The 14,016-nt window shown below is 48.3% G+C and overlaps 1 protein-coding gene across 1 annotated transcript in view; it reads left to right on the top strand.

The window, feature by feature from the left end:
- The first annotated feature begins 294 nt into the window (after positions 1-294).
- Positions 295-14,016, top strand: part of ASIC2 (acid sensing ion channel subunit 2) — a 1,220,661-nt gene continuing 1,206,939 nt past the window's right edge. The window contains exon 1 of the mRNA XM_081574827.1: positions 295-849. Coding sequence (XP_081430953.1) covers positions 295-849 — 555 coding nt within the window. The remainder of the gene's footprint in view (positions 850-14,016) is intronic.

The raw sequence follows: 14,016 nt of genomic DNA, 5'->3' as shown, positions 1-14,016 counted from the left end.
TTCCACATCACCTTGGTGTCTCCCTAAATAAAATCAGCCCTCCTTATCGCCTGGAAAAAATCAGGAGCTAGAGTTTGAATGGGTTGTTTTTTTTTTTTTTTTAATATAAACACTCACCCCTGGCAGCGTGCAGCTGGGCTCTCAGGATAAACTCCGATTGTGCTGCCCTGCCTGATGCTGGCTTTTCCTTCCCTCCCTTGAACGTCAAGCTTTAAGCAGAGCCCCGAGGACTGGGAACTCTTTCCCTGAAATCTGATCAACCTGAAGCCAGTTGCGGAACTGCACAGGGTCCCCATGGACCTCAAGGAGAGCCCCAGCGAGGGGAGCCTGCAGCCCTCTAGCATCCAGATCTTCGCCAACACCTCCACCCTCCACGGCATCCGCCACATCTTCGTCTACGGGCCGCTGACCATCCGGCGTGTGCTCTGGGCCATGGCCTTCGTGGGCTCCCTGGGCCTGCTGCTGGTGGAGAGCTCGGAGAGGGTGTCCTACTACTTCTCTTACCAGCACGTCACCAAGGTGGACGAGGTGGTGGCCCAAAGCCTGGTCTTCCCGGCCGTGACCCTCTGCAATCTCAATGGCTTCCGCTTCTCCAGGCTCACCACCAATGACCTGTACCACGCTGGGGAACTGCTGGCGCTGCTGGACGTCAACCTGCAGATCCCTGACCCGCACCTGGCCGACCCCACGGTGCTGGAGGCCCTGCAGCAGAAGGCCAACTTCAAGCACTACAAACCCAAGCAGTTCAGCATGCTGGAGTTCCTGCACCGCGTGGGCCATGACCTGAAGGATATGATGCTCTACTGCAAGTTCAAGGGCCAGGAGTGTGGCCACCAGGACTTCACCACTGTGAGTACTTGGCATTCAGTTCCTTTCTGTGCTTGGTCCTTTGGAGAAGTGCCACGCTGGTGGCCTCTGGCTTGGTTTGAGGTCTCTTTGTGCTTTGGAGCAGGAGGGAGAGCCGTCCCTCAGGTTGAAGGCCAAGAGGGGAGTTGGCCAGAGTTGTTGGAACTGGCAGGAGGCGTCTGCCCGCTGGGATGGGGCACTGTTGTCTGGCCGGATGTGCAGGGGGCCTGGCCTTGGGCGATGGCTCCCCCATATGTGCCGAGCTGCCTTCTACCCACCCAGAGGGAGGAGGCCGAGCTGTCTGTGGTCCGGGGCACTTGGTGTCTGAGCTGTGTGATTGGAACAGCTTGTCATTGACGAGGTGGCATTTTTTTTTCTCCCCTCTCTCTCTCTGCTCGGAAGTAGCATCAGGCACTGCATCCTGTGGGCTGGGCTGGAGCTTAAAGCTGCCAGAGAAGGGGGTGTGGGGTCCCAGGCGGCCTGGCTGGTTCCAGTGGCTTTGGGAGCTTGATGGAGCAGGTGATGCTGCAAAGGTGTGGAAGTCTCTTTGCTGCCTTTTCCTGTGTGGATTCTGAGCTCCGTGTCAGGAAAGGAGAGGCTGGGGACCCCGGGGTCTCTGTCTGGTCTGCTGGCAGGTCAAAAACAAAGAGATGTCCAGGGTGCTTGGCCCAGAGAGGAGGGTTTAGGTGGAGGCAGGATGGTCTATGAGATGCCGGCGAGGGCAAAGCATGGCAGGCTGGCTGGTCTGGGAGTTTCAGCTAGAAACTCAGAGGCTTAGTTTGCTATCTGTACGATGATGATGATCGCTTAACAACGTGGATACGAGAGGAGTGGTGTGGGGAGGGGGCGAGCAGCTGTGAGATTCCAAAGCCTGGAGGAGGAGTGTGGAGCTGAGTAAAGAGCAAAAGTGGAGGGGGAGGTGGCTCCCTTTCAGGCAGGGGCTTCCTGGAGAGGCAGAGGAAGGATGGGAGGAGAGCTGGGTTGCCAGGGTTCTGTGTCTGCCTAATTAGTGGGCTGCTAGGCAGAACTTGGCATCACAGGTCTGATTGCTGCTGCTGACAGCTTCTGGCTCCCAGGAGGGCCTGGGACATCAGGGGCCTTGGGCCCCTCCGGAAGCCCAGTGTGGCTGCTTCTCCCAAAGCTGCCTTAGAGCTTTTGAGTCTCAGAACCTTGAGCCAAATTGCAGTCGTAAGTTCGGCGTGGCAAATGGCAGAGAGACCCGACTCTGTCGTCAGCTCTCGTCTGAGGTCCTCTGCTTAATTAAGACATGCCCTACCTTGCTCCATGATACATCCATTCCCCGCCTGCTCTCAGATCCACTGCCTTACCAGGCTCTTGCTCTGAGTTTCTTGTAATGCTACAACCGATCTCTGTCCACAGCCTCTGTGCTTGCTGTGGGCTTTCTCTGGTTTTATCTAGAAAAGCCAAGAGTGCCTGAGTGTTGGGGGGCGGGGAAGGAGAGGGTACTGCTTCTCGCTGCCTGTAGAGCTCTCTTTCTTGAGGGAGTTGTTCTGTGTGATTTGTTTGAAACACTGTGCAAAAGAGCCCAGCAGAATCAGGCTGTGTTATATGGAGGCTGAAGAGGAAGTGGATCTGAGCTGGGGGAAGGCTGAAAGCCTTTCTAAATTGGAGCAAACAGGATCTGAAAACATGTCACGCACAAATGATGTCTTAGGTGGCTTGGGGAGAGATGGGAGAAAAAACCTCATTCTTGGAGGCTGAAACCATCATTGTATCCACCCCGTGCTTTCTAGTGCCGTGGCAACGCTCAGCTTCTCCACTGCACCACGCAGCTCGGAAACACACTCAGCTGTTCCTCTGTCTGCCTGAACACGCATGGAACACGCGGGGGGGGGTGTGGCACCAGAGCCACTGCGGTGGGTAGCAGCCTCTGGACCAAGTTCTCTCAAGCATCCGCATAACCACGTGTCCACCTAGTGACTTCCTCTCAACTCGTGACCGAGTTCCATTTAGAAGTAAAGGTTCTCTGATCCCTGGTTGCTGTTTCATACTCAGCCTGTCGTTTGGGTCCCTGGGGTCCCAAGGGGCCAAAGATCAGGCTTTAAATCCTGACCCGAGCCTTTGACCTTGCCAGGTTGTCATTTCAATAGGGAAGCTGCCTGTGGATACAAATGATTACTTAGTAAGTGTCATGTCATTATCTGTCATCCTCACCAGATTCAAGACTGATCTAGGTGGAGTGCCCTTCCTTGGACTGATCCTCAGTCTTCCCCCTGCATTGAAAAGGGGATGGGTCTCAGGTCTGGATTGTCTAGCTGTGCAGGAGAATGTCCGAAAGGGCACCCACTCCAGGAATCCTGGAGCAGGCTCCAGGCAGGACGCTGATCTATTTCGCCCATTGGTCACAATGCGCAGCCAGGCTCCAAGGGTGGGCTGTGATGCCAAGTTTGTTCCAGGACCTTGCAGTGAAGGCTAATCCTTCCTACTCGCCCTGGTCTCCCTGGCCTCTTGGCCTGGGCTCCAGGTGTACTTGTCCTTGGCTTGGGGTGCACCAGAGGAGTGTGAGACCTCACAGGTGGCTATGGGAGAAGTCAGCTCACCATCTTTCTCTCCCATTCATTCTCTGTACCCCGCACCCCTCTCCTTTTGGTTCATTTGCTGGACTCTCCCTGGGTTTGTCCTATGCTGGGTGGCTTCCTCCTCTATGAGCCGTGGCTGGCTTAGTAGACCAGTAAAGTGTGGGGGAGGGACTGTCCCATGTGGATCATTTTTCCCATTTTTCTTTTTCTGTAAAGCACACCTAGTGCCATCTCCAGGGCTAATGCTTCTGCAGATGCTTCCTTGTTCCAAGTTCTTAGCTGGTGAGCAATGAAGTGCATAATACCCTTTAATTAGCGAATGAGCCATGATTCTAGCAGAGCAAAAGACTGTCAGCAGAGATTAAAAGTCCCAGAAGCGACGTGTGGGGCTCTGATTGCCATGTAAACTGGTGTGCTCCATGCTTGGGCAGGTACACTCTTAGCCTTCACCTAGGACCATCTGACTTCAGATGGGTACATACTTTTCCTTCCTGGGAAAGAGGAGGGCTTTGATTCAACAGTATCTACTTGGCAGAGCCTACCCGATTGACCTAGTGTGGAAGGAAAGGGCGAGAGGGCTCACCATGGGAGTATTTGTCTGGTCATGACTGGATGAGTCGAAGTTAAGCTTAGAAGTAGGAAGACCTAAGTTTGAATCCCAGCTCCATCATTTCTTAAGCTTATTCCCTAGGTTGTGTTTTGTACCCTTCTCGGCAATGACTTGCTCATGGAACATCTGATTGTAACCTGTGACTTTGTAACTCATAGGGGAGAACAAATCATGTGAGACGGTATAAATGAAAGTCATTTTGTGTGTTATGACAACGATGCAGATGTAAAGCAGGGTTATTATCAAGATAGGTGGGAAGGTTTTTATTGTCCAGGCTACTTGCCCTGTTTTCAGCCCACCAGAAGAGTGAGTTGATGAGTAATGCTGTCACGGTAGCGAGGAGGTTGCTACTTTCTCTGTATGGAGCCCTGGGTGAAAGCCTAGCATCACAGGGATGGGGTTTCTTAGAGTGGAGGTCACAGCTGGATTCAGCAGCTAACTGTTGCTGACAGGTGGCAATCCCACTGCTTGTGACTAGCACGTGACTATTTCACGTCGTTTCTCTGCTTATCACATTGGGGTTCATCTGCCTCCAAGTTCAGGAATGCAAATGACCCCCCAGTTTGCGTTTGTAACCTGATTCCCATAGTGTGTGTGTGTGCATGCGCACGTGTGTGTACTTTAAACCTGAGATTTCTTAGGAAAGGCGTTTCTTTCTTTTCATACTGAAAGAAAGGTCCCTCCACAGTGGGATCTTGTTAGAGGCAATTCTATGACTCTTAGTCATCCACATCACATGGCCTTAGAGAGATGGGTTGGGGAGGGTTTAGCAAGCTCACATATTTGGAATTCTTGCCCTGGGCCGGTGGATCCATAGCTAATCTTAATACTCCTTATCACAAGAGGAGCAGGTGTGTGAAGAATGCGGGCTTTGGGCAGAGATCTGAGTTGGAATTCCAACCATACCCCCTCTTCCCTGTATAATCTGTGATTTGTGTAAGGCAAATTTCTTAACTATACTCTCTCCATCTCTAATTAAAAACAATAATACCTGCCACTCAGAGTCGTTGTGCTGATCTAGGGAGGCCAGGGATGCCGAGAGCTAGTGCAGAGCAGATGCTTGGTACAAGAGCTGGCTCCTTGCCTTGTTTAGCATCCCATGGGAGTGTTATCTGAGCCTTGGTTGGATTCTGGCTCTCATGACTCCAGGCCAGGGCCCTTCCCACTCTTCCACACTGTGACTAACAGTTTTAGAGCATGGGCAGCTGCTGTATTTGTGGGATTCTTCACTCATAATATGTCAAGTGTTCCCTTTTCACAGTATTTCCGTATCAGTTCTGCTACCTGAACACCCTCTCCTTACCCATCATCTTGGCTTCCATGTCTTGCTCTTGCCACTATCCTCAGCCCAGGAAGCTTGTGCTGCCCCCCACCCCTGATAGGAGTTGAGTGGCCTGGGTACCAGGCAGGCATCTTTTATCCAATGTGTCCTGTGAGTGTCTAGCACATCCATTCCTTTGTTAATCAAACAGAGCAGGGATGGTGCTAGACCAGATCTTTGCCATCAAAGAGCTTATGGACCATTTCTTAACCTTCTGGATCGGGGGCTTGTTGAGAGCAGGAATCTTGTCTCATCAAACACTTTCTCTGCATCTGTCATGCTGAATACAGGGCCTGCCCACAATAAATACCCAGGAAAGCTGGGTTTTTAAAATTTTTTTTTAGTTCCTTGCTGTTTCCTGAATTGATCCCACATCCTTTGCTCATGGGCCTGTCTTACTTCTTTACATCTCTCACCTCCCTCTATGTCTATTTATTTAAATCCTACTCATCCTTTAAAACCCAGCTTTAATATCTCTGTGGCCTTCTCCAGGAAACCACTGCCAACCCCTCTCCCCATATCATAATCTAAATTAATCTCTTCCTCCCCTGTCTTCTAGACATCCTTTGGCGTACTCCTGTGATAGAACAGTCATTATGCATACTCTCCCTTTGCATTAGAATCATGAAGTGTTTAGGCTGAAAGGGACCTTGGAGATTTAATTTAATACTTGAATTCTTTAACCACTGATAATTTTTATACATTGTCCATTTCAGTCTCTCCTTCCTGTAAGACATGGTTTTTTCCCCTAAATTTTATTTTCGGGACTTAGAACTGCTTATCACAGGGAAAGCTCTTCCAGTGTGTCATCAGAGTGTGTGAAGCGGGTTTGCTGCTACTGCTGCTACTGCTACTGCTAAGTCGCTTCAGTCATGTCCGACTCTGTGCGACCCCATGGACTGCAGCCTACCAGGCTCCTCCGTCCATGGGATTCTCCAGGCAAGAGTACCAGAGTGAAGCGGGTTTGCAGCTTTTCAAATGTAAGGTGACTCTGATATCAACTGAAAATGGCCATTTTTGGCTTCCCTTTTCAGTGTAGGTACTGGGATTCCACCTGCATTGAGATGACTTGTCTCATTATTGTTATTATTTTAATAATACACTTTCTGATTATAGAAACAATCCATGCTCACTGGAGAAAACTTGGGAGTTGTGGGAAAGAATAAAGAAGAAAACTTTGCCCATAATAGCATGTTAAATATAACTGCATGTATTATTTTGGTGTTTGGGGAGCAACTCCATTTGGTCATGCCTGGGTTCACACGTCTGGACATCTAATGCCTGGTCTGGAACACAGTATACACTCAGCCCATGTCTGCTTGCCTTCTTCTCCCTGGGTCTCCTGGGTAGTATCCAGAGGGTTAGAAATTCCTTCAAAGGTCCGTTTAGTGTAAAAATAAAATCCACAGATGTGTCTCCATGGGTCTGAGCAATACTCCTTTGGTGGGATATATTTTGTCTTATCTGCCAGGAGCATCCAGGGATAATTTGTGAGAGAAAGAGGTACCAGCCTCTCTTAACTCAGCACGCTTCCTTGGGTTTTTGGTTCACAATTGAACAGGAGTTGCTCTTTTTTAAAAGTAATTTTATTTATTTATTTTTGGCTGTACTGGGTTCTTGTTGCTGCGTGGGCTTTTCTCTAGTTATGGCAAGCAGGGGCTACTCTCTAGTTATGAGTGGCTCTAGGCACGTGGGCTTCAGTAGTTGTGGCACACGGGCTTAGTTGCTCTGGGACATGTGCAATCTTCCTGGGTCAGAGTTCGAATCTGTGTCTCCTGAATTGGCAGGCTAATTCTTCACCACTGAGCCACCAGGGTTAGTCCAAGTTACTCTTTTTTGATGGCCCTTTGTTGATAGCCCAGCTGTGCATTTACCTGAAGCCATCTTGGTCCTGTGTGTTGTATGTTTGCTGGACTGAACCCTAGATGTGTTTATTGAACCCCAATTAGATCTTTTGACTGAGGCTTAATCTGGTTCCTGGATGAGACCCGACTCCTCATGACCATGAGGGCCATGGACTGTGAAGACCATGAGGTTCTCCTTGCCTGGTCATCTCTGCCCACCTCAGCACGGTATATAGACCCTGACTTACCCTAACCTGGGAAGTTTCTAGGCTCTATATCAAAATGGTATGCATTGCATTGGGCTTCCCAGGTGGTGCTAGTGGTAAAGAAGCCGCCTGCCAATGGGGGAGACGTATGAGACATAGGTTTGATCCCTGGATAGGGAAGATCCCCTGGAGGAGAGTATGACAACCCACTCCAGTATTCTTGCCTGGAGAATCCCATGGACAGAGGAGCCTGGTGGACTACAGTCCATACGGTCGCACATGACTGAAGAGACTTAGCATGCACGCGTATACATTGCATTGAATGTAAAGTAAATGATAGCTCTTATTGCTGGAGTTGCTTGAAAGTCTTGTGCATATTTGCCATGCCCTTGCAGAGGCAACCTCTGCCCAACTGAGTGGGTGGTTTTTCATGGTGCCAGCCTCTGGTTGGGATCTAGTTTGCAGAGTGTTACCTCATGTCTTTCTAGCAGTAAAGCTTTCAGGGGTGTATCGACTTTTCTCTGATGTGATGAAGGGCCGGGAAACTAACTAGAAGTGAATGTTATAATAAGCCAACCATCTACTTGCCAAGAAAGGCTAAGGCCACATCAGGCCACTGGGCTGGTACCTAGTTGCTCTGTTTCCACTTTTGTCCCTGGCAGCTCTTAGACCTCCAGAATTGCTGATGCAAGAAGGCTACCCGAGAGCTTACTGAATTGGAAATGGAGTCTTTCCCTCTCACTCCAGTGGCTCCCTTTTCCTTTCTACAGCACATCTTTCCCTTAATGATGAGATGAACTCTAGACAATTTTCTATAAAGTTTCTGAATCCTAGTTTGCTACCAATTTCTAGAGTAAGAGTTGAAATAGGATGCCATGAAAAAAGTCCCCCAACAACTGAATTGGTAGCTTTTTTGTTTTTAATTTTTTTGAATTGGTAGCTTTTAGCACCAAGCTTGTTGTCAGAGGCATCATTCCCATAGAGCAGTTCATATTTCAAAGAACCAAGTAATCCCATTTTCTCCAGCAGGACAAAAATATGTCACCTGGGTCTAGAGATATCTGAAAGTGTGCTGTGTGCTGTCTCTTTTGTCGGAGTGTTTGTGTTTGATGGAGCAAGGTTGCCATATCAAACTTGACCAGCAGGGCTATTTGACTCACGATCTATTGCAACCTGAAACTAATGGCCTTCATCACCTCTACAAATTTGAAATTCCATGTATCATAGTTCTCCCCTGCAATGGACTTCAAGCCAGTCCATAAAGATGGGGCTTAGTGGTTACTGGAAGCCTGTGATAGGAGCCTATTTATCAGAATGGGCTTTATTTGAGAAGGATATTCTGCAAAGGGTCATCCTTTGGTTGCAAAAGCATGTCTCCATCTTCCAGCACTTATTTTCTCATGACTCAGGTCCATTCCCTATCGATTACCTCACTGGCCACGGAAATTTGTATTCAGGAGAAATAAAGCATGAAGCACAGAAGGAACGTATTTGCCTGTGTTTATTGACTTCTGTTGATGGAGTGACCCAACCTTGGGCAAGGTAATTAGCTTCTCTGGGCCTCAGTTTCTTTACTTGTAAGATGAGCAGGCTAAACTAGGTGATTCCCAAGGACATGCCAATTTGTAGAACTCTAATATAGTAGAACACAATCAAAGTTTATATTCTGATCTCACATTTGTTCATTGAAACTACAATTTTATGTTTAGAGGCAAGGAATGGATATTATTTAGTAACCAGATATGCTAATACATTTATTTGTTTGTGTTATATAGATAGAGAGCTGTACAATGGAAGGAAAAATACCCTGGTACCCTGTGTGGGTGTAGTGGAAACAGGGAGGCACCAAACCCTACAACCAAAACTGTCCATGAGCCCTGTGTGTGGTTGCAGTTGATCAGTTTGGCTAAAAGTCTCCATCACACTGGTCCTAGAGTTGTGAGCAGGGGTCTGTGTTCAAGTTAGCAAGGGCATTTGTGAAAGATGCTGTAAGGTGTTCCACTGAGACCCTCTCTCCTGCTTTGGGGGCTACAGCTCCTGACAATGGCTCCTATGTGCCCTGAGATCAGAAGGACGCCCTTGGTCCCTAGACAACTAGCAGTGCCTCTCTAGGAGATATCTGAGAAGTTATACACCTCCCCACCACCTGGGGACAGCCAGGGGCCAGCAACTGACTGATCCAGGTGCTCAAAATGCCAGGCATCTCAAGACCCCACGAATTAGGGTGCCGAGCTTTCCATGGGGTCAGGCTGAGCTCTGCGTCTCCCCAAAACCCGACTTTGCTTACATCTTCTTCCTTCCCTATCCTGCGTGCCTCCCTCCCTTCTAGGCTTTTCCTGAGTTCATCATCCCCTCAATAAATTACCTGGATGAGGAACCCTGTCTCAGGCTCTGCTAGGGAACCCAACCTATGTATTGATTCGTTTTTGCTTCTCCATCTGTTTGACAAAATGGAGAATCACTTAGGCACGTGAACCGTGTGTCTGGCTTGGATCAAAGGAAATAACGATTTCCAGAGTCTTATAAGCCTCAGTCTCTCGATGTGTCCTCCGGTGGGGTCTGTAACAATTTCCAAGGGAGACTTTTCATAACTCAAATGAGCATCTCTCTGATTGGGATTCATTATTCTAGGCTCAGCTGGTTTATTCCTCTTTGGAACTTTTTGTCCAAGGAAAGCCCTTCCCAAAGTTGCCCATGACCTCAGGGCTGAGCTATTCCTATTGTCGAAGCTCCTGCACCGCCCCTCACTGCCTCCGACGCCCCTACCCCAGGCTGCTCACCCTAGCGCTCACCTCTACCAACATCTGCCTTCTCATCCTTTCCCAGTTCCACTGTTTCTGAGAGTGTCCCTTTCTTGCCCTCCTCCCAGCCTTCACTGGATGGGCCTCAGTCTGGCTTCAAGCCATAGGGAGGAGGCGGCTGCTTTTGATGTTGGCAGGGGCTCGGGCTCATCCATAAAGCAGGAGGCAGTGAGAAATGTACGGCTGACCAGGGGTGATGCTCCTCATATGTCACAGAAACCATGAGTGATGAGGAGCGCAGGGAAGAGCTGAGAACTGTTTAGCTTGAAAAGGGAAGCGGGTGACCCAAGGCTAGGGGGTTGCCATCTTCACGAACTTAGAAGGTCCTCCTAGGGAAAAGAGATGGTTTTTCTCTTCGAGAGGCCGGAGGGCAGTGCTGGTACCCACAGGTGGGAAGACATTCATAGAGGTGGTATCAGCTGCTTGGAAGGAGCCATCCTAGGACCACCCGTGCTCTGTCATTCTAGCTGAGGCCACACAAGTGCTTATTGGCAACGCTGTAGAGGTGGATCAATGTCACGTAAAGAATCGGATGTAATGACCTCTACAGTTACTTTCAACTCTGAGCATCTTTGATTTATTTCCTTTTGGAACAGATATTTGGGGTCAGAGGTGAGGGCCACTGACAGATGGCTTTGAGAGGAATCGATGATAGAGGCAAGCCAGCACATGCATCTTGCTACACCCAATACTGGTACTGGGTAGCTTTGAGGCTGAGAGTTTCAAGAGTGAGGAATAAGGATGATGCTGCCAGAAAATCCTTGGAGACAGAAGAGGCTCAGTTCATCCAGAGAGAGAGCAGGATGTGTGTTGGTGGTGGTCACCAGGGCTTGGAGTGGGTGGTAAATGATCTGGCCTCCCCAAGGGAGTCTGTGCGGCATCTGGAAAAGCAGTTCTGAGGACATTTCATCGTAAATTCTGAGCAGTAGTGCCAGTCTGAGAAAGCAGATCTTGGATATGTTTGGGCCTGGCCTGGTTTCCGGTGGGGGCAGGGGAGACAAAGAGGTACATGAGTTAACGGTTACTCTAGGGCTTCCCTGGAGGCTCATCCACCTGCCAATGCCGGAGACATGGGTTCAATTCCCTGGTCTGGGAAGATCCCACATGCCAAGGAACAACTAAGCCCGTGCATTATAACTCTTCAGCCTGTGTTCTAGAGCCTGGGAGCTGCAACTACTGAGCTGATGTGCTGCAATTACTGAAGCCTGTGAGCCCCATGACAAGAGAGGCCACCACACTGGGAAGCCTTCCCTGCTTGCTGCAACTAGAGAAAGGCCTGCACAGCAATGAAGACCCAGAACAGCCACAAAAATAAAATAAAATAAAAATAAATAAGTAAAGAAACTTATTTTTAAAAAGGTACCTCTAGGATGGGTGGGGCTAGAGATAGACCCAGTTATAGAGGCTGGGAAGGCTAACCTGGCTGGGAGAATGCCCTGCTCGGGAGTACCAGGGTGTTATGGCAAGTGTGGGGAGGAGGTAGGGGCACTGGCATCCAAGGTAATTACAGAATGAGATATTTTAGCCAACTGTGGATTTCAGTGCCTGATAAGTGTGGGCTCCAGGCTTGCATAGCTATGATTTTTTGATTTATAAGAAAGGCATATTTGGTCTTCATTTGCTGGTTCCTGGTACAAGAGATTGAAAACCTTTGGAATATCTGGAGGGGATGGGTGAGAGGAGTATTTTTTAAAAATTATTTTAAAGCCTTTATTGAATTTGTTACAATATTGCTTCTGTTTTATGTTTTCTTTTTTTGGCTGAAAGGCGCATGTAATTTTAGCTCTTCGACCAAGGATTCAACCCTCACCCTCTATATTAGAGGATGAAGTCTTAACCAGTGGACTGCTAGAGAAGCCCCAGGAGCATCTTTTGTTATTCCTAATAAGGCCCTTTCAACCAGACCTGGGTTTATGCTAAAGAAGTAAATCTTGCTGGCTGCCTGGATGGCTTCAGGATGGGGTCTGGTTTCCATCAGTCATGTGATTGGAAGGTTGGAAATTGAGCTAATCACCAGTGGCCAATGATTTAATCAATCCCGCCTATGTAATGGGACCTCTCCATAAGAACCTCTGAATGAAGGGTTTCAGAGAACTTCTGGGTTGGTGAACACGTGGAGGTGCTGGGGGGTTGGCATACCCAGGCAACGCGTGGAAGCTCGGTTCCCTTTATGCTATACCCTGTCCTATGCTTCTCTTCCATCTGGCTTTTCTGGAGTTGTGTTCTCTAAAATAAACCAGTGAGAGTAAGAAAACTTTTCCTGAGTACTGGAGGCCATTCTAGCAAATTGTCAAACCCGAGGAGAGGGTCATGGGAACTCTCATTTATAGCCAGCTGGTATGAAGTACAGGTGTCTTGGAGACTGGCGTCTGAACTGGGGAGCGTCTTATGGGTCTGAACCTTTCATCTATGGGGTCTGCCCTAACTCTGGGTAGTTAGGGTCAGAATTGCTTGGTATGAGGGGAAAACCCATCCGCTTGGTGTCAGAGTGAATTGTTCTTTGACTTAAACAAACAAATCTTAGTAATGACCTTGTGCAAATTACTTCTCATCTATTTCCTCGTGTATTAAATAATAATTATACTGGTACTTACTATATAGGACGGTGTGCTGCATGAATGAAATAATAGAAGCGAAGCTTTGAGCTTCGGGCCAGATGTAGAGTGTCAGTATTTTGTTGCTGCTGTTATTTTTACTATTACTAAGATGAGGTGGAGATAAAACTTACAGGAGATCTGAGGGCTAAGGATTTTCTGGGGGGGGGAATCCACATTGATATTTGTGAATTCCAAGAGTATGGGGATAAGTCTGTGAACAAACCAGGCACCCAGATCCTGCTCTAAGCTACTGGCTGCTACTGCTGCTGCTAAGTAGCTTCAGTCATGTTTGACTCTGTGCGACCCCATAGACGGCAGCCCACCAGGCTCCGCCGTCCCTGGGATTCTCCAGGCAAGAACACTGGAGTGGGTTGCCATTTCCTTCTCCAATGCGTGAAAGTGAAAAGTGAAAGTGAAGTCGACACCCAGAATATGTCAAAAATAGAATTCCTTCCATTTGATCAAAACTATGTAGTTTATAAAACCCATTAATAATTGCTAATGTTTTCTGAGTGCATGCTACATCTCAAATCCTGTCCTTTACCTGGGATTCAGTCTCTATTTGTAACTCTGTTTTTTGTTTTTGGTTTTTTTTTCTGGTAGGGAAAAAAAAAATTGAGGCTGAGAAAGGTTAAATGACAAGCCTGAAGTCACTTAGCTAAGAATTGGTGGAAGTGGTATTTGAACCAGGTACTCTGGCTCCAGGTCCTCCTGGATGCTGTTTGGTCCTCGCAGTAACTGTGGAAGCAGAAAAAGTAACAGTGTGTCTGTTTCAGAGTTGAACATGTAAGGCACAGAGAAGCTGAGTGACAGACGCAAGGTCACTCAGCAAGAGAGTGGCGCCTTTGAGGATCAGAGTTCCTGCCTGCTGATTCCCGTTGGGGGTTCTCTGTGAGGACATCGAGCTTGTTTGTGCTGGGCTGAGTGAAGTCAGGCTATTCATCTGTGAGTCTTCAGCTCAAAAGATTTGAAGTTTAGGCTGAAGTTTCCTCCATGTCTCTTGTATCTTGCTCGGGGAACCAGGAACCTGGCAGCTCCCAGGGTTGAATGAGAGCGGGAGAGTGGGGTGCAGGGGGTGCAGTTGTCCATGTAGCCCCCCCATCTCTTACCTGCATCCCTCACCTTTGTGCAGGTAAACTGAAAGAAGAGGCAAAGGCAGCCCAGTTCTCTATGACTGAAGGCAAATAAGGGTTTTTTAAAAATTTTATTGAAGTATAGTTGATTTACAATGCTGTGTTAATTTCTGCTGTA

The sequence above is a fragment of the Giraffa tippelskirchi genome, chromosome 3, assembly GCF_054371585.1.
Source record: "Giraffa tippelskirchi isolate mGirTip1 chromosome 3, T2T-mGirTip1v1.2.pri, whole genome shotgun sequence".
NCBI lineage: Eukaryota > Metazoa > Chordata > Mammalia > Artiodactyla > Giraffidae > Giraffa > Giraffa tippelskirchi.
Note: the sequence above shows the minus strand (reverse complement) of the source record. Positions and strands in the feature narration are given on the sequence as shown.